General features: G+C 46.2%; 1 protein-coding gene across 1 annotated transcript in view; it reads left to right on the plus strand.

Moving 5' to 3' along the window:
• The window catches only part of PHF11 (PHD finger protein 11), a 234,195-nt gene extending 220,323 nt beyond the window's left edge, over nt 1-13,872 (plus strand). Inside the window, exons 29-32 of the mRNA XM_069759902.1 lie at nt 2,345-2,440; nt 11,366-11,411; nt 12,123-12,237; nt 13,055-13,872. Of these exons, the coding sequence (XP_069616003.1) occupies nt 2,345-2,440; nt 11,366-11,411; nt 12,123-12,237; nt 13,055-13,511 (714 nt within the window). The 3' untranslated portion in view covers nt 13,512-13,872. The remainder of the gene's footprint in view (nt 1-2,344; nt 2,441-11,365; nt 11,412-12,122; nt 12,238-13,054) is intronic.
• The last annotated feature ends 9,885 nt before the right edge of the window (nt 13,873-23,757 follow it).

Consider the following 23,757-nt stretch of genomic DNA (forward strand, 5'->3'; position numbering starts at 1 on the left):
GGGGAATCGGAGCGCGGGAGGGGTGGAACGGAGCGCGGGGGGCGTGGAACGGAGCACGGGGGGGCTGGAATGGAGCACGGGGGGGTGGAACGGAGCACGGGGGGGTGGATCGGAGTGCAGGGGGGGTGATTGGAGCACGGGGGGGTGATTGGAGCACGGGGGAGCGGACACGAGCACGGGGGGGAGCGGAGCACAGGGCGGAGGGGAGCCGGAGCAGTGTACCGGCCAGATCGGGGGGGTGGGGGGGCGATCGGAGGGGTGGGGTGGGGGCACACTAGTATTTCCAGCCATGGCCGATGATATTTCAGCATCGGCCATGGCTGGATTGTAATATTTCACCCGTTATAATGGGTGAAATATTACAAATCGCTCTGATTGGCAGTTTCACTTTCAACAGCCAATCAGAGCGATCGTAGCCACGAGGGGGTGAAGCCACCCCCCTGGGCTAAACTACCACTCCCCCTGTCCCTGCAGATCGGGTGAAATGGGAGTTAACCCTTTCACCCGATCTGCAGGGACGCGATCTTTCCATGACGCCGCATAGGCGTCATGGGTCGGAATGGCACCGACTTTCATGACGCCTACGTGGCGTCATGGGTCGGGAAGGGGTTAAAGAAAAAATGTCATGATATTTTCATAAAAATTGTAGAGGTTTATTGGCTTGTCCACAGAAAAACCACATTGCAGCAAAACATAAAATAGGTGAAATCGTTACAAACAGATTGTCCATTTGTCTATATCAGCGTTTGTTCTTCATCTTTCCTGAGATGGTAAAAAGCATCTGTCTGTCATGGAGTTGAAGTCATCATGGCTACCAGTTGTTCATTCCTTCTGTGAGTTGTCTGAAGTCCGTGGAGAATGATGGAGAAGCAGGCAGGAGGTGACCCCCACGTGACAGCACCCTCCTCTTCCTAAGAGCTGTGATTATAAATGTATCCCACAGATCACGTGTTCTCTCTATATGGTGTTGACTTATACTCTGAGCTACATATACAGAAATAGCTTTTTGTAATGTCTGCGAAAGGCAGTGTGCTCAGTACAGAATTGAAAATAAGAATAATTCAATTAATAATTAATATTCAACAGGGACTATGGGTGTTTTGCGCTGCAAGCGCTTCCACGGGTCCACTCTTTATTCGGCTGGCACCCTTATCACCGCACCGCATCGGACTCTTGAGGAGCTGTCAGGTGCATTGTGACCGGTTTTTGTTCCTGGTGCTGGGTATACTACGTTCTCTACCCACTGACCATAATCAAGAAGTTTACAGCCCATGGCACTGTAGCTAATATTCCTGGATAGGACAGCAGAGAAAAATTGATGACCGGTTGCAACGCAGGATAGTGGATAAGCAGCCCCAAAGAAAGTTCCAAAGAAATTCAAGCTGTCCTACAGCCTCAGGGTGCATCAGTGTCAACAAGAACTATCCATCAACATTTGAATAAAATGAAACCCTATGGCAGGAGACCCAGAAGGGACTCCTCTGCGGCCACAGAGACGTGAAAAAGCTAGACTGCAGTTTGGCAAAATGTGCTTGAGAAAGCCACAATCCTGTGGCTTTATGGACAGATGATCCCAAGATAGAGGTTTTTGGTAAAGCACATCTTTCCACTGTTTACCATAAACAGAATGAGGCCTACAAAGAAAAACACAGTACCTACAATCAAATATGGTGGAGATTTAAATATCTTTTGGGGTTGTTTTGCTGCCGCTGGCATTGGGTGCCTGGACTGTACAAGGCATCCTGAAATCTGAAGATTATCAAAGGATTTTGGGTGTCAATGTACCGTCTAGTGTCAAAGCTGGGTGTGCGTCCTAGGTCATGGATCTTCCAGCATAATAATGACCCCCAAACATCCTTCAAGAAGCTCCCAGAAACAAAGTGCTGGAGGGTTTTGAAGTGGCCAGCAATGAGTCCAGATCTAAATTTTATAGAACACATGTGAAGAGATCTTACAATTGCTGTTGGGAGAAGGCACCCCTCAAAATATGAGACCTGGAGCAGTTTGAAAAAGAAGAGTGGTCCAAAATTCCAGTTGAGAGGTATAATAAGCTCTTTGATGGTTATAGGCAGCAATTGATTGCAGCAATTCCAAAGGGTGTGCAACCAAATATTAAGCTGAAGGTGCTAACAATTTTTCCAACACCATTTGTGGGGTTTTGTGTGAAATTCAGTCCAATTTGACTTTTTTTTGTTTGTGGTCCAATACACACACACAGGAAATAAACAAGTGTATAATAAAACATGTATAATTGCAATAATTTTCTGGGAGAAATACTTAATTTCAAGGATGCCAGCACTTTCACCCATGACTGTATATATATATATATTTGTTAATTCTACAGAGAGAAGTCATTGAGCTGAGGCGACTTCGTAACAGTCTGGGCTGGATTGAGAAGAGTAGGCAAAGTAGACGACTCCAATCAGTCAAGACGTTACCTGTGAGTCACTGGATTTGTGTGTACTGTATTTGCCTATAAGACATAGTTGTAATGTTGGCCTTCATATACTAGATATTGTTCAGTAATATGGACTTTATAGTGCTTATGTGTTAATATTATGTAATTCTTAAGGTGTCTTTACACTTCACTATTATTATGATCTAGTGCTTTTGACAATAATCGTGCAGTCACTCGTTTGTAGGGTGAAATTATCTATCTTTATCGCTTCATTGGGGGACATGGGTGTATGCTGCTGTCGCTAGGAGGCTGACACTAGGCTAAAAAAGGAAAATAGCTCCTCTTCAGCAGTATACGCCCACCGACTGGAACAAAGCACATCAGTTTTAATTAGTGTCAGTTGAGGCAGACCTGGATCTGATCACAGATCCGTCTTTTTCCATTACAGGTCACTTGTTGTGTTGTATTAATTTTTTCCCTTTCTATTTCAGGTTTTCTCCTTCTACAGGGTAACAGGGTGCACATTTCTTGCCCTGTTTTCCCTAATCGTGTGTGACCGAGAGCGCAGTGTGGTGTCACCCACATTGCCTACTCTCGGACCCACAAGGCAGGACCTGATCCCCTGTCGCAGTCATTGTGCTTGAGGATGATCCGCGGTGGCCGGTCCTGGCCTTTTACCTACCCTACCCCCCTCCTCGGAGCGGGCTGGGAAGAAGACGATGGTCACCTGGGGTAACCTTCCCCCTTCTTGTAAGTGGTTGACACCATCTTCTGCACCGTCCGGAGACGGTGCGGGACGGAGGACCCCTTTTCTCCTAGTGATCCTCATCCATCCGAGGGCTCCTGATGATGTCCTCACTGGTGAAGAAGGATTCAAGGCTCACCCTTACAGGTATGTCCCTTTTCTGTCCCCAGCAGCTTCCTGCCGCACCTATCACTTGCGACACGGATGCCGCACAGGATATGGTGGTGCTGAACGGACGTGGCCATTTTCTTCAGTCTCGGCTAGGTCTTCGTTAATGCCCCTCTCATGTAGCTGCACCCCCTTCCTGACCTTTTCTGCTTCTCATGCGCTACCTCCAGAGGGTGTACTCCTGTACCCAATCAGAGGGTCGGTTCTACCCTCCTTCCGTCCTGGCCGGATTGAGCCATGCCCCCCGCACTGCGTCCTCATCAGCTTGTGTATTCCTTGCACACTTTTCCTCCTCTCACGGGGCTTCCTTTCCCGCCCTTGGTGGCACAGCCAATAGAAGAGATCCCTTCTCCCTGACACTGGCAGGTGAAATCAGCCGGCCACGCCCACCATTTCGCACGGTGCTTCTTCCACAAGCACGCTGTACAGCCTGCTTCCTCCTGCATCTCCTCGCATGGTGACTCGCTCCATATCTGCTGCAGACCTCTACAGCTATACAGGGGGACACTGCCAACCACAGAGTCTTCTGCCTGGTCATTGCTGGCATCTGGTAGGCTCTGTTTTTTCCCTTTACCTACCTAGCCCTCCTCAGTAGTATCACCAAGGCTCAACTTATGCCCCACCCTGGGGAGGCCTCTTTCTGCCCTACAAAACCTACTATTCTTCATTATGCCTGTTCCTTCTGTAAAAAGAAGTGGTCCTCGGGTCAACTTTATTTTTGTCAGTCCTGCAGCCCTTCTACTATGTCTGCACTACAGGAGCTTCCCACTGCCTGGGACAAGAGCACATCCCTTCATGTGGAATGGGCTGTTGCTATGTCTCAATCGGTCTTCTACCTGACAAAGGTGTTAAAGTCCCTGGTCCAGGTCCTAGAGCGTCTACCAAACCTGTCCGCCGCCACCAGTGCCCTGAACGCCTCCCACGGTGATTTGCATGCACCTGACCCCTCGACCCTCAGAAGGACAGATCGGGTGCAAAATCAAGGAAGCAAGCTCTTTCCAGTTCCCCGAGTCCCTAAACATCTTCCAGGATGCCCACCTTAACCCTTGCCCTCTCTTCGGAGATGACTTTTGGGTCAGATGTGGATTCCCAGTCCGAGTCCGATACAGATCGGAACTCCAAATTGCAAGATATGGTTAATAGCTTTATCTTAGCGATTAGCCAAACTCTTAATCTGAAAGAGGACGAGGCCCCTGCCCAGGAGCACGCCGTTTCCTTCAAACGGGTAAAACGTCCTTACCGGAAGTTTTCCAACCATAGGGAGTTTGAGGCTATAATGTCTAAACACTGGGAGCACTCTGAAAACCGCTTCCTGAGAAGGAAGCAGCTTGATACTCCTCTGTCCGTTTAGTCCATACCTTGTTAGTAAATGAACTGAGCCCCCTACTGTTGATACATCAGCCTCTCGTCTGTCTTCCAAGACCATTTTGTCTTTGCCAGATGGAGTATCTCTCAAGGACTCTATGGTTAGGCAGATTGAATCCTTGGCCAAGTGAGCTTTTGATGCATCTGGCACCTCCCTCTATCCCATTTTTGCTTCCACCTGGGTAGCAAAATCTATGTGTGCCTGGGCAAGAATGCTTTGTCAGGGTATTCTAGCGGCAGCCTCTCCTGATGAGTTGGCAGATCAGATTGCCAAGGCCGGCAAGTATCTGTTGACAGCTTCCTTGGATGCGGCCAGTTGTTCCGCCCGGGCTACCAGCAACATCGTTGCCATATGCCGCATTCTCTGGCTAAAAGCTTGGAATGTGGATCCACTATCTAAAAAGTCCCTCATTAAACTCTCTTTCAAATAATCTCAGATGCTACTGGAAGTAAGAGCACTTCCCTTCCCCAGCCTAAACCTAAAAATCCTTTCAATATTAAGAAATTGCTTCAGTTTCATCCCTTTCAGCCTTTCTCTCCATCAGGGACCTCCTCCCATCAGGACTTCTCTCCCGCTCAAATGGAGAGGAAGAAGCCGTTCTTCAAACCAGCTCCCCACTGGCGTTCTAACGGTTGCTCCTCCAAGCCCTGAGGGTCTTGCTCCCACAGGTTCTTCTTGGTGTGACTGGTCACTCCCACCCGAGAATCTCTCCGGGGTGGAACGCCGGCTTCTTCTCTTCCAAGATGCCTGGTTGTCGATGGTTGATGATACCTGGGTCAGACAGATCGTGACTTCAGGTTACAAAATCGACTTTTCTTCTCTCCCATGGAGACGTTTCTGCCAGTAACGCCCTTCAAGGTCCCAGGTATTCTTCAGACTGTCTCTTCCCTGCGCAAACATTTTTCAGGGTTTTACCCCAATCTCTTCGTGGTCCCGGAAAAAAAGATGGGTCTTTCTGTGCAATTCTGGACCTCAAACGTCTGAACTGTCACTTTCGGATCCGTCCTTTCCGGATGGAGTCCCTACGTTAAGTAATTGCCTCCATAGAGCCATGAGAATTTCTCCTTCGCCACATTGGGGGACACAGGACCGTGGGTGTATGCTGCTGCCACTAGGAGGCTGACACTAAGTGAATGCAAAAAAGTTAGCTCCTCCTCTGCAGTATACACCACCCACTGGCTCCAGACAGAACCAGTTCATGTTTGTCCATAGGAGGCACCCAGGGGTCTGCTATTCAGACCATACCTTTGTTATGTTTTATATTTTTAATGTTTTTTTATACCCTTTTGCGCAAGAGGAAGACTGGGGCGACAGACCCTTTCAAGGGGCCGATCTCCCCCAACCAACAGGTGAGCACGGCGAGTGTCTCCTCTGCGACGTGGGAAGCCATGCCTGAGCTATACTAGGGGCGACGGTTCCCTTCAGGGCGTCGATCTCCCCGCACCACCAACAGACGGGAGCACAGTGTCTCCTCCATGTACCCCCTTCTGAGCCAGGCTACAGCCGGACACAGCCCTGTGAAATCCAAGGGGAGTGACCTCTTAGGATACACAGAGGCCCCTATGGCGTCCACGCGGCTCCCGCTGCACCACCACTGATTGAACAGCGGTGCTGCAAGGAGCTGGACAGTCCCTCTCTAAAAGGGGATGGTGGATGGAGGGTTCCTGCACCGTCCGCATTGCAACCCTCACCTGCAAGCAGAGTGTCGGCTCTGCCTTCCCTCCAGCTGCGTCGGTAAGTTTGGGATCCCGGGGGGCTCCTACAGCGCGATCCTCGGGATCTTTTTCCGACCGGGCATTTTATTTTTCCCCGGCGGGGATAGTCCCCTTTTTTTCCAGTCGGGTGGTGTGTAATTTAGTTCCCGGCTTCGGCCCGCGCTAGGCCGCAAGTTGGTAACTCCGCCATGCTCCTGCATCGGTGGCACCGAAAAATTTAGTCCCCGGCTTGCTGCCCGTGTTTGGCCGCAAGCCGAAAACTGTTCCTGCAGGCGCTGAGAAATTTAGTCCCCGGCTTGCAGCCTGCGCTAGGCCGAAAGCACGTAACTGTTCCAACAGGCGCCAAAAAATTTAGTCCCCAGCCGCCGGAACAGAGGCAGAGACACTGGCTTGTGGCGTAGAGCAGGCCACAAGCCAGTGTCTCTGCCTCTGTTCCGGCGGCGTCAAAAAATTTAGTCCCCAGCTTGTGGCCTGCGCTAGACCGCAAGCCGGTAACTGTTCTGGCAGGTGCTGAAAAATGTAACCCCCGGCTTGTGGCCGTGTGTAGGACTCCGGTTCTGCTCCGGATTTTGCTGTCCTTCAAAGGACTATATTCTCTCATAGAACATTTGCCAGTCACCCGGAGTGTCTGGATAAGCGATACATTACATAGGATGCCATACCTGGGCAGATTTTCAGAGGCGACTGGTCCCTTTTAATGGGCACCAATCTCCCCACACCGTCAACCTTCAAGCGCATGGAGTGGCTCCCCCATATATCCTCTCCTGCGATGTAGGATGCCATGCCTGGACTGTTTTTTTTTAGAGGCGACGGGTCCCTTAAAGGGCACCGATCTCATCACACCATCAATAGATGAGCACATGGGGTGTCTCCTCCATGTATCCTCTCCTGCAGCCAGACCTAATGCCTGACAACCACCCCTGTTCACCCGGGGGCTTGAACTCTGTGGATGTACAGAGGTACTTTTTGTCATTCGAGCATCCCCCACTGCATCACCACTGCTTTGCGAATGATGCAAGGAGGCGGACGGTCCCTCTCCACTTCCCTCTTAAGGGGATGGTGGATCGAGTGTTCATCACTTTAACTTAAAAAAGGGGAGAAGCCAGCGCTGCTTATGGTCAGAACGCAATACATAAAGTGCACATGTACATATTGATTTCTAACTGTATTTCAAAATGAGACATTTAGCAAACAATTGATCAATTCTTTGAGCCACCCCGCCACGCCAAGGCATTCTCATAATGGGGCAGTTTTACTCTACGTTTTTTATATTCGCTGTGCCATTACGGCCTCCTAAATGTATTAAAAGCAAGACTACATTAAATGCAAACTGTACCTGAAGCGTTTCTGAATCACTTCCATGGCTCTAGAAAGGGCAAGCACAGATAAAGGTTGACCAGGTCTGGACATAGACCTTTCAGGTACAACCTCCACACTGCCTAACCAGCACCACAGATGAAGGGTGAGACAGGCGTGGCGTGGCGGGGTGGCTCAAAGAATTGATCAATTGTTTGCTAAATGTCTCATTTTGAAATAGTTAGAAATCAATATGTGCATGTGCACTTTATGCATTGCGTTCTGACCATAAGCAGTGCTGGCTTGTTCCCTTTTTCATTTTCATCGCTTTAACCTTACACCATCCAAAGACAGCAGCAACTGCAAGAGATATTTATCCTGGCCTGTGCATTCTACCGCTCGGCAGTTTTCTCCGGGTAACCCCTCTAAATAAATAATAAATAATCTTTATTTTTATATAGCGTTAACATATTCTGCAGCGCTTTACAGTTTGCGCACATTGTCATCGCTATCCCCGATGGGGCTCAGAATCTGGAATCCCTATCAGTGTTTTGGAATGTGTGAAGAAACTGGAGTGCCCTGAGGGGACCTGCGCAGACACGGGGTGAACATACAAGCTCCTTGCGGATGTTGTCCTTGCTGGGATTTGAGCCCAGGACCCCAGCGCTGCAAGGCTGCAGTGCTGTCCATTGAGCCACCGTTCTACCCCTTACCCTTCATGGGTTACTAAAGTAATGGTCTCCTGTTCGGAGACCTTAACTACTTCGATTCAGCGGAGGCAGTACAGCTAGCCAATCAAATTTCTCGAGCGGTAGACTATGTAGTCCATGCATCTTTCGATGCGGTTAGTTGCGCAGCCCTGTCAGCCGCAAATGCCATTACATTCAAAAGGGCATTGTGACTCAGAGGATGGCAACCAGGCAACCCCCACATGTACTTATGCTGGCTAACAGATGTAAATCATTCAGCTGCGGCGCTAAAATCTAAAACTCCAAGCACTAAAAAATACTAAGAGGACCCCCGAGCATGCTCGAGAAATCTCGAGTAACGAGTATATTCGCTCATCACTAGTTGTTACCCATGCTGCCGTTCCGACAGGACACACGCACCACTCCGCCACCGAGTCGCGTTTCATGTTTGGTTTTTCAAGGTGCACACCTTGAAAAAGCTAACGTGAAACATGTGTCGGTGGCATGGGTAAGCACTTTTCAGAGATGGGGTAGCATAGGTACTATGAATTATATGCGCACTTAGATGTTGACTTGTTTAAAATATATATATCCTACCTACTCCCATGATTGATGGACTAGCACTTATATCATGCTTATGCCCGTTGTAGCCAGGACACTTAAGCCACTATCTACCAGATCCTGTTGCTTTTTGTGTCTCTAGTACCAATTTTGTACATTGTGTATATTATATATTTTTTGCATTAATGTCTTTGTATTAATTATGTATTTAATTAAATTTATACCTTTTTACGTATTTCTGGACTTGGTACTCTGATTTATTTTGGTTGTTGGCTGGGTAGGAAGGTGCTGCGGATGGCGGTTGCGCACCACCTGACCTGAGTCTGTTTTTCTTTTGCATCTTCTTTGTTTCCCACCCTTGGGACTGTTTTGGGATGTCCCTTGGTTACATGTGTCCCCCAATGAAGCGAGAAAGAAAGAGGGATTTTTGGTACTCACCGTAAAATCTCTTGGAGCTTTCATTGGGGGACACAGCACCCTCTTGAACTGTTTGTACCTCTATTGGGCCTACGGTTCTTTATTTGTTGGATTGATACATATGTTGAGGTTTTGGTTGCTTCTACTGCTTTAAAACGAACTGATGTGCTTTGCGCCACTCGGTGGGCGTAAACTGCTGAGGAGGAGCTATTTACCTTTTTTGCCTAGTGTCAGCCTCCTAGTGACAGCACCATACACCAATGGTTACCTGTGTCCCCCCAATCAAGGCTCCAAGAAAGAGGTTTTATTGTACCAAAATTCCCTCTTTCGGTTTGCTCAAAACACCATAATTTTTGACAGCGCATTGTCCTCTGTAAATAGGACAAGTGCTGCCAATAACAATGTCTAAGTACACTAAGGGTATGTGCACACGTTGCGGATTCTCTGCGATCCGCAGCATTTTTTGAGGTGCAGAAACGCTGCAGATCCGCAATTGATTTACAGTACAATGTAAATCAATGAGAAAAAAAAATGCTGTGCACACTGTGCATAAAATCCGCTGCGGAAACGCTGCGGTTTAAAAGAAGTAGCATGTTGCTTCTTTTTTGTGAATCTGTAGCGTTTTTGTACCCATTCCATTATATAAAACCGCAGGGGTAAAAAACGCAGCAAATCCGCAAGAAAACCGCAGCAAAAATTCACAAACGCTGTGGAACCGCACAAAAAACGCAACAAATCCGCAGGTGCGTTTTCTGCCAGGAGAGGCAGAATCCGCACCAGAAATTCCTAAGCCTAATCCGCAACGTGTGCACATAGCCTAAATGATCTATTACTGATTGCTCAGTGTGCATCTGAAGCGGGATCACCCACTTCATAAAAAAGGACAATTAATGACTGTCGCCCAGCAAGCATGTTACCAGTCAGCAGACTTTTACTGCTTCACTTCACATGTAGACCTTTGGTCAATCAGTGGAAATTAAGACAGCTTTAATATGGTCCAGATTTTTCATAGTGCATCATGAACCCTAAATTTAGCCATTTTTTGGCACAGTGTCACACAAAATGCCACACTGACATTTCATCAAGATCTCCTGTTTTCAGAAATAAAGTGTCTAAAACACAAATATGGAGCGAGTGATGAATTACAGGTTTTTGGGGGTGTTTTTGCACAAATTGCCCCAGAATTCTAGAGCGTTTAGCTTGATAAATGTGCCCCAATATTATTTCTTACTTGAACAGTGGGGTTATTTGATAACTGCCTGTCTTTATAGTTGTTGGTGCATAGCGCTAATGTTCTATGTATACCAGAGGTGTCAAACTACATTCCTCGAGGGCCGCAACCAGGTCATGTTTTCAGGATTTCCTTGTACTGCACAGGTGATCATTTAATCACCTACACAGAATGATTCCAGCACCTTGTGTAATGCAAAGGAAATCTTGAAAACACGCATGGTCTGAGGCCCTCGAGGAATGCAATTTGACACCCCTGATGTATTACTATGTTGTCTTTGAAATTGGTGTAAAAAATAATTAATTAGATAAGATGTCTAACTGCCAGTGAGAAATGTAGATCCAAGCTGCCTCTAAGGAAAACAAAAAGTTGCAGTTCTAAAATAAAAACAAGTGATATAAAAAGGAAATAAATGAAATATTAATGGGGTTGTCCCATTTCAGAAAACATTTTCCCGCAGGCAGAGTTAGCTTTAAAAAAAATAAACAAACAAACAAACCAAGCTTTACTTACCCTCCTTGGTCTAGCCCTGTGTGTGTCTGTCGCTACCCCAGTAGGTGGTGTTTGGCTGCAGTGGGAACTCCACATTCACAGCACTGCAATCAATCACTGTGTAGAGCTGGACTATCTAGGGTAAGTGTTGGCATAAGTAAAGCCTAGTTTATTTTCAAAGTTAATTTTGCCTGCGGGGTAAAGTCTGAAATGGGACACATTTTATTTTTTTTAAGTCTACAAATTTGGCAAGCTTTCTTACGGACTTTCCCATTATGTATTTTCAGGCGGAGAATAATCTGCGTGAACCTTTGAGAAATCAAGGAACTTCAGGTATTTTTTGCGGATAGCTTCCAGATAGCTACTATTTTTCAGTTTTATCTAGATAAAATTTTTCTGACACTGACTAATGTCGACTAATATTACAGTCGCTTTCCGGACTGAAGCTCATGTGTGATGTCACCGTATCTCACCGGCCGCAGCAGTCGCAATATCTGACATATCTTCATGCCAGTATTGCAGTATGTAGTAGTAATAACAAGAGAAGCGCAAAGATGGCAACTCATTGGCACCTCGTGATCCTTAATGGAAAAATGTCAATACCTCCGCCATTTATACAGCGCTCACTTAAAGCAGATCTGGCATCAGATTTCACGAAACAAACTGCATACATTAATAGATTTGTAAGACCCGATGAGGCTGGTGTACTTTAACACATAATTGCACAACAATTGTGTTACGGATTTTCAAAGACTGGACCTATGTAATGTATTTCCATATTTAATTGCACTTAAGTACAAGCGGATCGGTGGGACCTGATTCTGAGACTCGCTTAAAACTCCACCTTACAATTCGTCCTTCCAAAAAACAAGCCCTCATAAGGCTATATCAGCAGAAATAATAAGTTACTTCTCTTGGAAGAAGAGGAGGAAAAACAATGGCTGCGGTGGGAATGGGAAACATATGAAAATGCTGCTTCTCAATTTTGATAATGAGACGATAGTTTATTTTACGTAAGACTAACTACATGTAAAATTCTGACAGATGATCCCATAAGGAAAAAAGATCTGCTGTGTCTGGAAAAAAAGGAGTCCATTACTTCAAAGAGAAAGTTATTCCAGGATACTGATGAGCTCTTGCCAAACATGTTACCCCAGCAGTAAGTATCTCATCATAACGTTAACCTGATAACTGATTACATTTACCATTCTGTCCTCTATGACAGAGCCACTCACGTGATGGATCTAGGTAAGGCTACGTCCACATGTCCAGTAATCATGCGTTTGAATGAATCTAGCAGCAATCCATTGGCAAAAAAAGTTGTGCAGACACCAATTTTTTTTATCCGGTAAAAAATCTGATTTCAACTGGATCCTTTTTTTAACACTGAAGTCTATAGATCCGTTAAATATCAATCCATTTTTCTTCCATTTGAAGCAGATCCGTTTTTTTTGCTTACTGGATCAGTCTGTTAGTTATATTAGTATATAGTATAAGGAACAGATACGCTCAGGCATTACTAAGTGGACATTAATTAATATTGGAGTTCGATGTTAGTAGTTAATATTAGTACCTCAATAGAGATGCATAAGTTCCCCTTTAATAATTTGTGTTTTTGGCAGGAAACTCTTCATTTTTCAACTACTAAAATTTGTATTGAGAGACCAAGATGTACTGTCAGTTCACTGAGCGATCGCATACTGCCCATAGAAGTCTGTGGGGAGAAAAGGAACAGAATAGAGAGGTGGAGAAGCACACAAAAACTAGAATGGTGGGCGTTTTACGGTGTATATACATCTTTTTCATTTGAGGGTGTGCTATAGAGCTAGGGTAGCAGAATCTCCTCTCCTGTGCGTGGCGTGTAGTGGAGACATCATAGCACCTAGTCAGTAAAAACTGGATGATGGAGCATAAATCTACGTTAGGACTCCAAACTGAAATAAGGATCCCAGACTAATTCCTCTTTTTACATTCAGAGCTGAAGTAAAGCCACCGAAACAGCAGGAGATTCCCGAGAACCAAGATGATGATAACTCCACGGAAGAGTCATTGCTGGAAGAGACTGAAACTCCAAGGTCAGAGGTGAATGAACCAGCGTTGAAACACCATTCTGGGCCTTCTGAGAGGACCACACCAGTTAGAAGGCGGTTGAACAGTCTCTTTGCCAGGAATATAAGCCAGTCAAGATTTCAACATGAAAGAATTGAAGATTTGGATGATATGGATGGATTTGGCCTTGCAGTTGCAGGACAATGTCGGCAAATGCCAGTGGACAGGCAGGCCAAATTTATGTCCTATGTCCTCGCTTCTGCACACTTATTTCGTGCATCTGCAACTCTGCCTAAAGTTGAAGTATTAATAGCCAACCTTCGGACTGAGCTGGATAGATTTCAGGAGTCCTCATCCTGTGGCGCTTATGGTTCATCGGATTAGTTCAATTTTGGGGAAAAAAAAAAGGACAAGAAAACACAGAAAAAGTTGTCATTTTTATTTTTTACTGGATATTTGTAGAAACTAATAAGCTGACACAACGGTCAGAAAGACAATTAGTCAGAAAGCCGAATGCATATATGACGAGTACCAGAGACAGTAGAGGTGCAATAGATTATCAAAAGGCCTGTGTTCCCCGAACAGTTGCATCGGAACAACAGTAACAGGACACAACACCGTACAGTCCGCGAACATGCTGCACGTCAGAACCATTACTGATAGCCAAAGAGTCCGCAGCACGAAGTCAGCTCTTGTAAATGCTATCCATCCGATGCCTGTGATTTAATAAACTGTATAAACCATCTACTTGTGGTCAAGCATTAAATTGGGATGCTTTTGGAATGGAGTGGTCTAGCTGGGCAATCCCTTAAAGGGGTTGTCCAGTCTAAGAAGAAAAGTCTGCACTTACTCTATGTGACTGCAGTGTTGAACCATGACCGTGTGTGATGCGCACACAGTCACAATTTCCCTTTATTCCTCAGATAACCGCATGTATGTGATTTACACACTTGCAGTCATGTTCTATCTAGACTACTCTGCTTGAACATTGTGAATTGGGGGCAAAGTCGGCACATGACTGCAAGCATGTAAACCTCATATGTGGAATCACGTGACAGTCACTTACACAGAGAATACATTGTGACAGTATCGTACCCCCATCATGTAGTCACTGCAGACTCTCCTGTTTTGCTGAACAACAAAGCATCATTCCGACATCCGTGATTTTTCTAATATGTACAACTACATAGTGATATTCACTGATGAAAAAATAAACTACAGCTACAAAGCTTCTCCTATTCATTACAATGACGGCACGCAGACTGCACACTGATGCCATCCGTTTGCTGCCGGTGGTTTCCATGGATCTATAAAAATTTTTTTTTTTTAATTTGTTTATTAAACAGGGAAAAAAAATTATATGCTTTACATATAGCCAAGCCAATACAGACACATCTTGTCATGTTTATAAAGAGAATACAAATGTATACAAAAAAGATTCTTAGAATGCAAATTTTAATATTTAGGCTATGTGAACACATTCAGGATTTTTCGCATTTTTTTCCCTATAAAAATGTGAAAAAAAAAAAAAACGCTTGCATATGCCTCCCAATAGTTTCTATGTATTCCGCATAGCTTGTGCAAATGTTGCATTTTTTTACCGTGAAAAAAAACGCACTGTGGGAAAAAAAGCAGCATGTTCAATAATTTTGCGGAATCGCTTATTTTCCACACACATAGACTTGTATTGGAACGATTGAAATTCGCAAACATAAAAAAATTAGCGGGTTTCAAGCGTTTTTTTTTTTTTTGCTGTAAAAATCGCAGCAAACAGGAAGTTCAATGTCCATCCCATAATGGTCATGCATGCGCATCCCATAATCCAGGAAGACGAGACTCCCAGATCATTCCTGTCTTCCTGTATTATGGCTGCTGACATGGAGTGGTATGATCGGATGAGTCTGGATGTGTTGCAGATGATAAGTGTGGTAAGTGTGTGTGTGTGTTCGTTCGGACATAGGCCGATGAGACTACTACTCCCATTGGCCTATGTCTGTTACCTCCAAGTCTTGGTGTCACGATCCATGTTTGGATCTGTGGCAGATCTGGTTTCCCTCAGATATAAACTTTTTTCCTTTCTGGTCATTGGGGGTTAATGCAGTTTACTCCCCCCGGTGGCCGCTGGTGTTATTGCACTGCATTGCATTGCTGCTGGGTCAGCTGATGTTTGTGACCACTCCCACCATCCTTTATAAGGTCACCTGGTGCTTCAGCTGACTGTTGGTTATACAGGTCCTTTGGATACCAACCTTGCTGGAAAAGGAGCTTGCTGAGTGCTGTTTTTCTTCAGCTAAATACTCATTCCTGGTCCCTTACTCTGCTGTGCGGTGCATTGCAGCAGAGAAAGCTAAGTGTGGTGTTATTGTTTCTTTGTCCCTTTGTAGTTTGTGCATTCACCTTTTGGTATCGTGTTCCCCTCAATATTGTTTATTTGTTTTGTGGTGCTGTTTTCTCTGTTCACCTCCTGGGGTGGGGGTTGGGGGTTTAGTTCAGGGTTTAACAGGAGACAGGGACAGGTTGGTGACTTGGGCCTCCCTACCTTCAAGGGTACCCCCAGGTTAAGGAAAGTCAGGGCTTTCCCTAGCCTGAGGGGCAGTTCAGGGGCCCAGATTCCTCATCTCCTGTTTTCCTATTTTTGCATCGTGACACTTGGCAGCAGGCTCAGCTTGATGGGAGCAGTATTTCCCATCGAACTGTCCCTGCTGTTATGTACGTCCCTGAATTTAGTGGTGACCCCCTCCCCCTAATTTCATAATAAATGTGCCAAAATTTCCCCCACCAAAATGTCCCCTAAATAATTTTCCCATGTGCCCATGCTAAATTGCCTCATAATAAATTATTAAAATATTAAATTATTCACCCCCAAAAAATTATCATTGGTGGCCAGTGTGTAATTTACATTGGTGGCCAGTGGTAAAAATAAATTAATAAATTTTTCCCCATGTCCCTATTTTTACTAACATTGGTCCATAAAATTCATTTTCATTGGTGGCCAGTGGTTACCTGTGTAAATAAATCATACATACCTGTCCCCGCTGATCGGCACCTAAAATAAATTTTAAAAAAACAAACCCATACTCGCCTAAACACCCAATTCCACGAATCCCTCGTCAGAAAAAAAGTAAAAAAACAGACCACAATGTATACCTACCCTCCGCAGCATCCAATTAAGCGAGTGTCTCACGATGATCTTTCGTTTAGAGCAGCCACATAACATGTGGCTGCTCTAAACCGCGGCCGTCGATACAATGAACGGGATCGTAAAGCGACACCGTTCATTGTATCATGAGTTCTCCGGAATGCAGCTCTCGCTGCTCGGGTGAATGCGTTAGGTACTCACAGCGGCTGCGTGGACTTCCTGGTTGACTGGGGTACTTTCACACTTGCGTCGGTACAGGTCCGTTGCTATCCGTCGGGCCGACGTACCGACGCACGTTGTGAAATTTGTGCATGATGTGGGCAGCGGATGCAGTTTTTCAATGCATCACCTGCCCATTCTGAAGTCCGGGGAAGAGGGGGCTGAGTTTTGGCCGTGCATGCGCGGTAGAAAATAGCGGACACGACGGCCAAAAAAACGTTCACTTGAACGTTTTTTTTGGTGCCGACAGTCCTCCAAAACACGACGGATCCGTTGCACGACGGAAGCGACGTGAGGCCATCGGTCGCGATCCGTCGCTAATACAAGTCTATGGTGGAAAAAGTATCCTGCGAGCACATTTTCAGGATCTGTTTTTTTCCCAAAACGACAGATTGCGACGGATGCCAAACGACGCAAGTGTGAAAGAGGCTTTAGGGGAGTGTTGGGGTTCGTGTATGAGTTCGTATGGGTAGTTTTCTCCTTCGCCTCATTGGGGGACACAGACCAAAGAAAGTTAGCTCCTCCCCTGCAGTATACACCCTCCTGCTGGCCCCCAGCTAACCAGTTCTTGCTTAGTGTCCGTAGGAGGCACACGGACGGGTCTGCTATTCAGACCCAAAGATTTTACCTTTTTACCTTTTACAACGGACGAAGGGGGCGACGGATTCTTTCATGGTCCGATCTCCCCCGAACCAACAACAGGCGAGCACGGGAGTTTCACCTCTCCGTATCCTCTCCTGCGATATCCTCGCCCGTCCCACTGTTGATGATATAAAGAGAGAGAGAGAGAGAGTCCCTCTTTCTCAGAAGCTCTGGCAAATCAAGGCAATATCCGATCCATATTTCGCATTGTTCTCAACCAAACATGGGGGAGAGATCAGGAAAAGAAAACTTCCATTTTGTAGAACCTGTACGTTATTCAAGGATACTTGCGGCCCCTGCTAGCCGGCGACTCCTAATGTAGAAGAGGGAGCATGTTGAGTGCTCCAGAGTTCAGTTAGGGAGACCAGTTTAGGATTGCTGATGTGCTCTTAGGGCCAGTCAATACTGGTCATGCGCCTTTAAGACCAGGGAATACTGGTCCTGTGCCTTTAAGAGGAGGACATACTGTTCATGTGCGTCATGTGCCATCAAGAACCAAGGCCTGTTGGTCATGTGCCTTTAAGAAACAGGACGTACTTGACATGCACCTTTAAGTCCAAGACATACTGGTCATGAGCCCTTAAAACCCAGGGCCTACTGGTCATTTGCGTTTAAGACCAGGGCATACTGGACATGTGCCTTTAAGACCAGGGCATACTGGTCATGTGCCTTTAAGACCAGGGCATACTGGTCATGTGTTTATAAGACCAGAGCATACTGGACATGTGCCTTTAAGTCCAGGGTATAATGGTCACGTGTCTCTAAGACCAGGGCATACTGGTCGAGTACCTTTAAAAGCAGGAGAGTAGAAGTCCCCGTGTACTGGTCACCTTTAAAAACCACGGCATGCTGGACAAACGCCTTAAGACCAGGGCATACTGGTCATGTGCCTTTAAGACCAGAGCATACTGGTCATGAGCGTACTGGTCATGGGAGATTAAGACCAGCGCATACTGGTCACTAGCGTTTAAGACCGAAGAGTACCGGTCACGTGCCTTTAAGACCAGGGCATACTGGTCATGAGTCATTAAGACCAGGAAATACTGGTAACGTGTTTTGAAGGCCAGGGCATACTAGTCACGTGCCTTTAAGACCAGGGCATGCTGGTCACGTGCCCTTAAGGCCAGGGCATACTTGTCATGTGTGGTCGTGTGCCTTTAAGACCGGGAATGCTGGTCATGCTCCTTTAAGACCAGGAATGCTGGACAAGACCGGGGCATCTTTAAAAAGATAATGCCAGAGATGGAATCCCAGGAGGGGAACTAGGTACTCTGGGAGGAGCCGGGATAGGCGCAGCGAAGGCTCCTGAGCTCAATTGATTAAGCACTATGAGAAAAGTGACCGGCTCCGCTGGTAATGTGCTCCTTTTACACTAGGGAACTCTTAAGACCAGGGAATCTGGTGAAGGGTTTATGAGAAAAACCATGGAAAAAAACTGGGGATGCACCTATAAGCCCAGCGACTACTGGGCATGAGACAAGCCCAGCGGCTACTGGGCAAGAGACTTAAAGACCAGGGGACCTGAGCCCCAGAGAATGTGGGTCCCAAGTATTTAAAACCGTGATGTTAGTCCCATTATGCTGCCGGACGTGCGGATTTGCGGGGGAGGGGAGCGATTCACCTTACCGGGATTCTGAGTCCCCCGTCTGGAATAGCGCTGACTTCAGCGCTGAAAACCGCCGGCAGCAGCCCCTTCCAGAAGAACTAGGGGCCGGAAACTCCGCAGCCCCTTCCTGAGGTCAGGGAGAAGATGGCCGCCGAGATCTCGTCCTGCACGAGAAGCGCCAGAATAGGGGGGCGGAGCCGCTAGAGTGAAGCCGGCGGGGGGCGGGGCTTCCTGGAATGCGGCCTAAACAGGGCCGAAGCCGGGGACTAAATTTATAGAGTCGGCCGGCGCGCACCCGCGGACTGAAGGGAAAGGGACCGCGAAGCTCTGTGGGGACCCTGCCACTATGGAGCCCACCTATGACCGCCAAAAAAGTCAATTATTAACGTGCACTTACCCCGTACAGGTAGGAGCTGTGCCCGGGAAGATAGGACGGTGTAGGGGTGGGGAGCCTCCATCCACCATACCTGCAGAAGAGGGGTGGAGAGGAACCGTCTGCCTCCTTCCATCATCCGCTTTTTCAGTGGTGATGCAGTGGGGGGCTGCTCGGACGCCACGCTGGAAGGTGCCTCTGTACAGCCAAGAGTAAAACCTGGTGGACAGGGCTGAATGTCCGGCAATAGGCCTGGCTGCAGAAGAGGATACTGAAGGAGAAACTCCAGTGCTCGTCTGAAAAGGGAGGGGGGAGATCGGTGCCCATGAAGAGGCCCGTCGCCCCTAAAATCAGCTCAGGCAGTGGCTTCCCACGTCGCAGGAGAGTTTCTCCGCTCAGCCATTACTTCATCAGAAAGAGGTGGATTTTTCTGGCATCCTTAGTCATTCGGGAGTCTTACCCTCACATGCCTATTTCTCCCCGCTACAACAATCTCTTCAAGGTCAGCTGATGGCTGAGTGGTTAAGCTCTTTGACTATTGAGTGGGAAACATGGGTTCTATCCCCAGTGTAAGTAAATTTCTTCCTTTCCATTTGCGAACAGCATTTTCTAGTCACGACCTTGTCCTCCGGCCTGGCTACCACACCAGTGTGGACGCAAGGGTCATGTCGGTTGTCATGTACTTCTTCCATCATAGAAGCATGGTCGTCCTGCTCTTTTTGGTCGACTTTGTAGCTGCTCTTCTAGGACTACGCTGAGTGGTCTATATCTCTTGCAATATCCTTTCTTTGGGCTAGCAGCTAAACTTAGACAAGTTTCTTTTCCTCTTTCCCAGTTCAGCAGATCCCTTTTTCAGGATGATCCTGCCCAGCAGGATGGTTTTTTCTCTCTCGAGTCAAACTCGTGGTTCTTCAACAGAGAGCTTGCGCACTTCATATCTCATTCCCTCCGTTCATTCAATTCGCTAGGAGGGTTCTGAGGAAAAGGACGACAATGGAAGCAGTTTCCTTTGCTGCGCCCTTTTTTTCTGCAGATCTATCAGGCTTTCAAAGAGTATTCTCTGAGCTCCTTCCTCTCCCAGAGCCTTCTCCTGGTCCAATGGTCATTGGGGAATTCCAAGGCCAGTCTTCTTCCGATCTTTTCCCTGGAGTTCTGAACGGTACGTCTAATCCTGCAGCAGGCCCACTGACTTTAGGCGGGTCTTTGGTCTACCCACAGTCAAGCGCCATGGCCCAGGCACCTCTCTCTCTCTCTCTGACGAGCCGAGATCTTTCATTCGGGGATCTCAACAGTACATATCCCTGGAGTAGTGCTCTGGGCAGAACACATGTTCAGCCGTCAGGGTTCCTCCTCTAGTGAGTGGGAACTTCATTCGGAAGTCTTCCATCGGATCTGCCTTCACTAGACTTCTCCAGATGTAGGTCAGATGGCGTCCAAGCTGAACGCCTATGTGCTCCGGTTCTTGGTTTGGCCTTGACTTTCAAGACCATCGCAGTGCATGCTCTGCTCTTCCATGGGACCAATTTCTATAAGTCCTCTTCTACTTCTTCTGAGATCTATTCAGAAGCAGGAAGGGCTCCAGGAATCCCGGGAGTACCGCACTGACCATGTCAGGGTTTTCTCGCTTGCTGTTCTTCTAGCTTTCCGTCTTATTGCGACAAATCTGGGAAGATGGACTTTCTTGCAGGGAGCCCTAACCTGTAGTTCTTCCCTACCGCGTACCGTTAGATCCGTGGGACCCTAATGATCCTCGGCATTTTACAGTGGACTCCTTTTTTGGACCCGGACAGCCTTCACTATCAGGGAAGGTCTCTTCCATTCTTTCTTGGCGTTCTTGTACTCCTGATGAGTCTTTGGAACTCGACGTTCTGTTCTTTGTCTTTTTTCCTTATTACCTCAAGGCAGGGTTGCCCTCTGGACATCCCCTTCTCTCATTGCCAAGGTGGTATTGTATTCCCACTGTTGCAGGGGAATTGTTCTCTCATCTCTTTTGGCTCCGATCTACACACCTCGGAAGGGATCCTCTATAACCTGGAAGGAGTGAGTGCTTTGAGTGGGTACGTATCGAGAATGGCGTCCTGCCAAGGGTTGGACGCTTTACTTAGCTTTCTCGATGGTAAGTAGGCTTCCTGACAGTCGCAGGAAGGGTCTAACCGTTTCTTCGGCCAGGTTAGCCTGGTGGATTGTTTTCTCCATCCAGGAGTCCTTCCGAGCTAGATGTCAGCCTATCTCCCTGTCTAAGGGCTCTAGGTTCCAGACTTCGGCAAGCACGACCGCAAGCTTGTGAACTCCTCCAGTCCGCATACATTCTTGAAGCACTTTTATTCACATACTTCCACAGATGTGAGTCGGGGCAGGCGGACCTTGCAGGCCGCGGTGGCGCACTTGTAAGTAGCGGTTACACGGCCTGATCTGATGATGTCCCCACCCAGGGACTGCTTTGGGACGTCCCATGGTCTGTGTCCCCAATGAGGCGAAGGAGAAATAGGGATTTTTGTGTACTCACCGTAAAATCCTTTTCTCCGAGCCATTCATTGGGGGACACAGCTCCCACCCTTAGCTTATGCTTTGTTTTTATCTTTTGATATTTTTATACTCTCTTATATAATGTGACATGCTATATGTTTATATGTTGCTATTGATCTCCTACTGCTTTTGCACCGAACTGGTTAGCTGGGGGCCAGCAGGAGGGTGTATACTGCAGGGGAGGAGCTAACTTTCTTTGTGTTACTTAGTGTCAGCCTCCTGGTGGCAGCAGCATACACCCATGGTCTGTGTCCCCCAATGAATGGCTCGGAGAAAAGGATTTTACGGTGAGTACACAAAAATCCCTATTTTCACTGCTTCTGTCCATAATGTGATGCTTTTGTGTTTCTCTATTTCACCCGTTATGTTAGGACATTTTCTTCACAATTTGTACGTTAGATTACGTTGAACGCGCTGTGTATGTGGTTTTGTGTGTGCTAGTCTAATAGTCAGGTCAAAAGTGGTGCACTCTTCAAGTTATGTGGTGCTCAAAGGAAAAAAGACCAATGTATAAAAAGGATAACCTTCGGCACTCAACAAGTCCACAAATTTTTACTATCAATGGAAATTGATTTATTGGTAGACAGCCAGCAAAAAAGGTATAACAGACATCAAAACTCCAACGTTTCGGCATACTATGTCTTTCTCAAGGAAGTCTATGATAACAGAACAAAACAGATACATTTTTCATTAATGTAATACATTCAAATATAAAGCTTTTAAACAAAATAAGTGGCTGAATAAATCACATCAGAGAGAAAGATATCTAATAGAAAAGAAGACACCGGAAACTCCATGTGATCCGAAAACACCGTGAAGGAAAAAGGAAAAAATGTTTTATTTTTATTATTGAATAGTAGGTAAAAACTTAGATACCATAAGGACAAGGAAGAGGGGATGTACCAAAATAGAACAAAAAAAGAAACCAAGAAAAGAGGGATACATAATAAACAAAACAAATGTGACCTTGGCTGAGTATCACAAAGTTAAGCGCATACCTCCTGGCTTACGGGTATCTTTAAGACCCACTTTGTTTCAAGAAAAAACAGACTTTTGTACAAAATTTGAAGGGATTTTGAATAAATGCTCTATGGATATTATGTTATTAACCATTGAATATCTCCAGAAGGAGATTTCTGAGATGGACAAGCAAATGGAGGTTATACAACAGTTAAATAATACTCTTGCTAATGATAAGTTTGAGAGTTTAAAACAGAAAATTGATAAAACTATTGATGAATTTAGAAATGTATTGCAAGATAGGAAACGTTCAAAGTTCCTACGTGACACGGAGGATTATCACCGTAGATCAGTTTATAGATGGCGTGATATTAATGTTCAGCGTAACCGACGCCAATATAGGCGTGATTTTTTTACTACTTCCTCTAGTTCCGACAATGATTCCAACCCCCGTGCCACCTCTCCTTTTTTGGAACAGAGGCAAGGTCGGTCAAACAGAGACCGACGAGGAGGGGCTCCGGAACACGTAAACGGCAGCTCCCGTGTCAGAACTCGCTCACAGGTAGGGACCAATTGGTCTATAATATCTCCTCCTACAACCTCTCACCATCTGAATTAACCGTCTTGCAAAAAGGTCTCTCATTTTGTCATACACCAGCATTCAATGGATTTCAATTAGATCAGGAACTTCAAAGGTTTTTTAGAAATTTACGACTTAAGGCACATTTTGCAACAGGTAATTTTAGTTCCACTATTGATCACTCGGCTTTATCATTAAATCCCGATAAAAGTGTTTTCAGTCTTAAAGAATTGGATTTGTCGATACCCAGTAAATATAATCCCCCCAAATCTTACCACCCAGTGGAGACTTACATCTCATTGGTGACACAGGATATAAAGAGGGAATGTGCACAGATTAATCAGGGTTCATTACCGATTAAACGTAATTGTACCACACTTGATAAGCGAGCTCTTGATAATCTTAAAAGGAATAGTTCTATTACTATTAAACCGGCAGACAAGGGGGGAACGATTGTTGTTATGGACACCTCTTTCTATTAATGGTCCATCAACATCTCGATGATAGGGATACCTATTTGCCTTTGGACAGGGATCCCTCTGGAGATATATTTAGAGAAATTCAACGGATAGTCAAGTTATATAG

This window comes from Ranitomeya imitator, chromosome 3 (assembly GCF_032444005.1).
Source record: "Ranitomeya imitator isolate aRanImi1 chromosome 3, aRanImi1.pri, whole genome shotgun sequence".
Classification (NCBI taxonomy): Eukaryota; Metazoa; Chordata; class Amphibia; order Anura; family Dendrobatidae; genus Ranitomeya; species Ranitomeya imitator.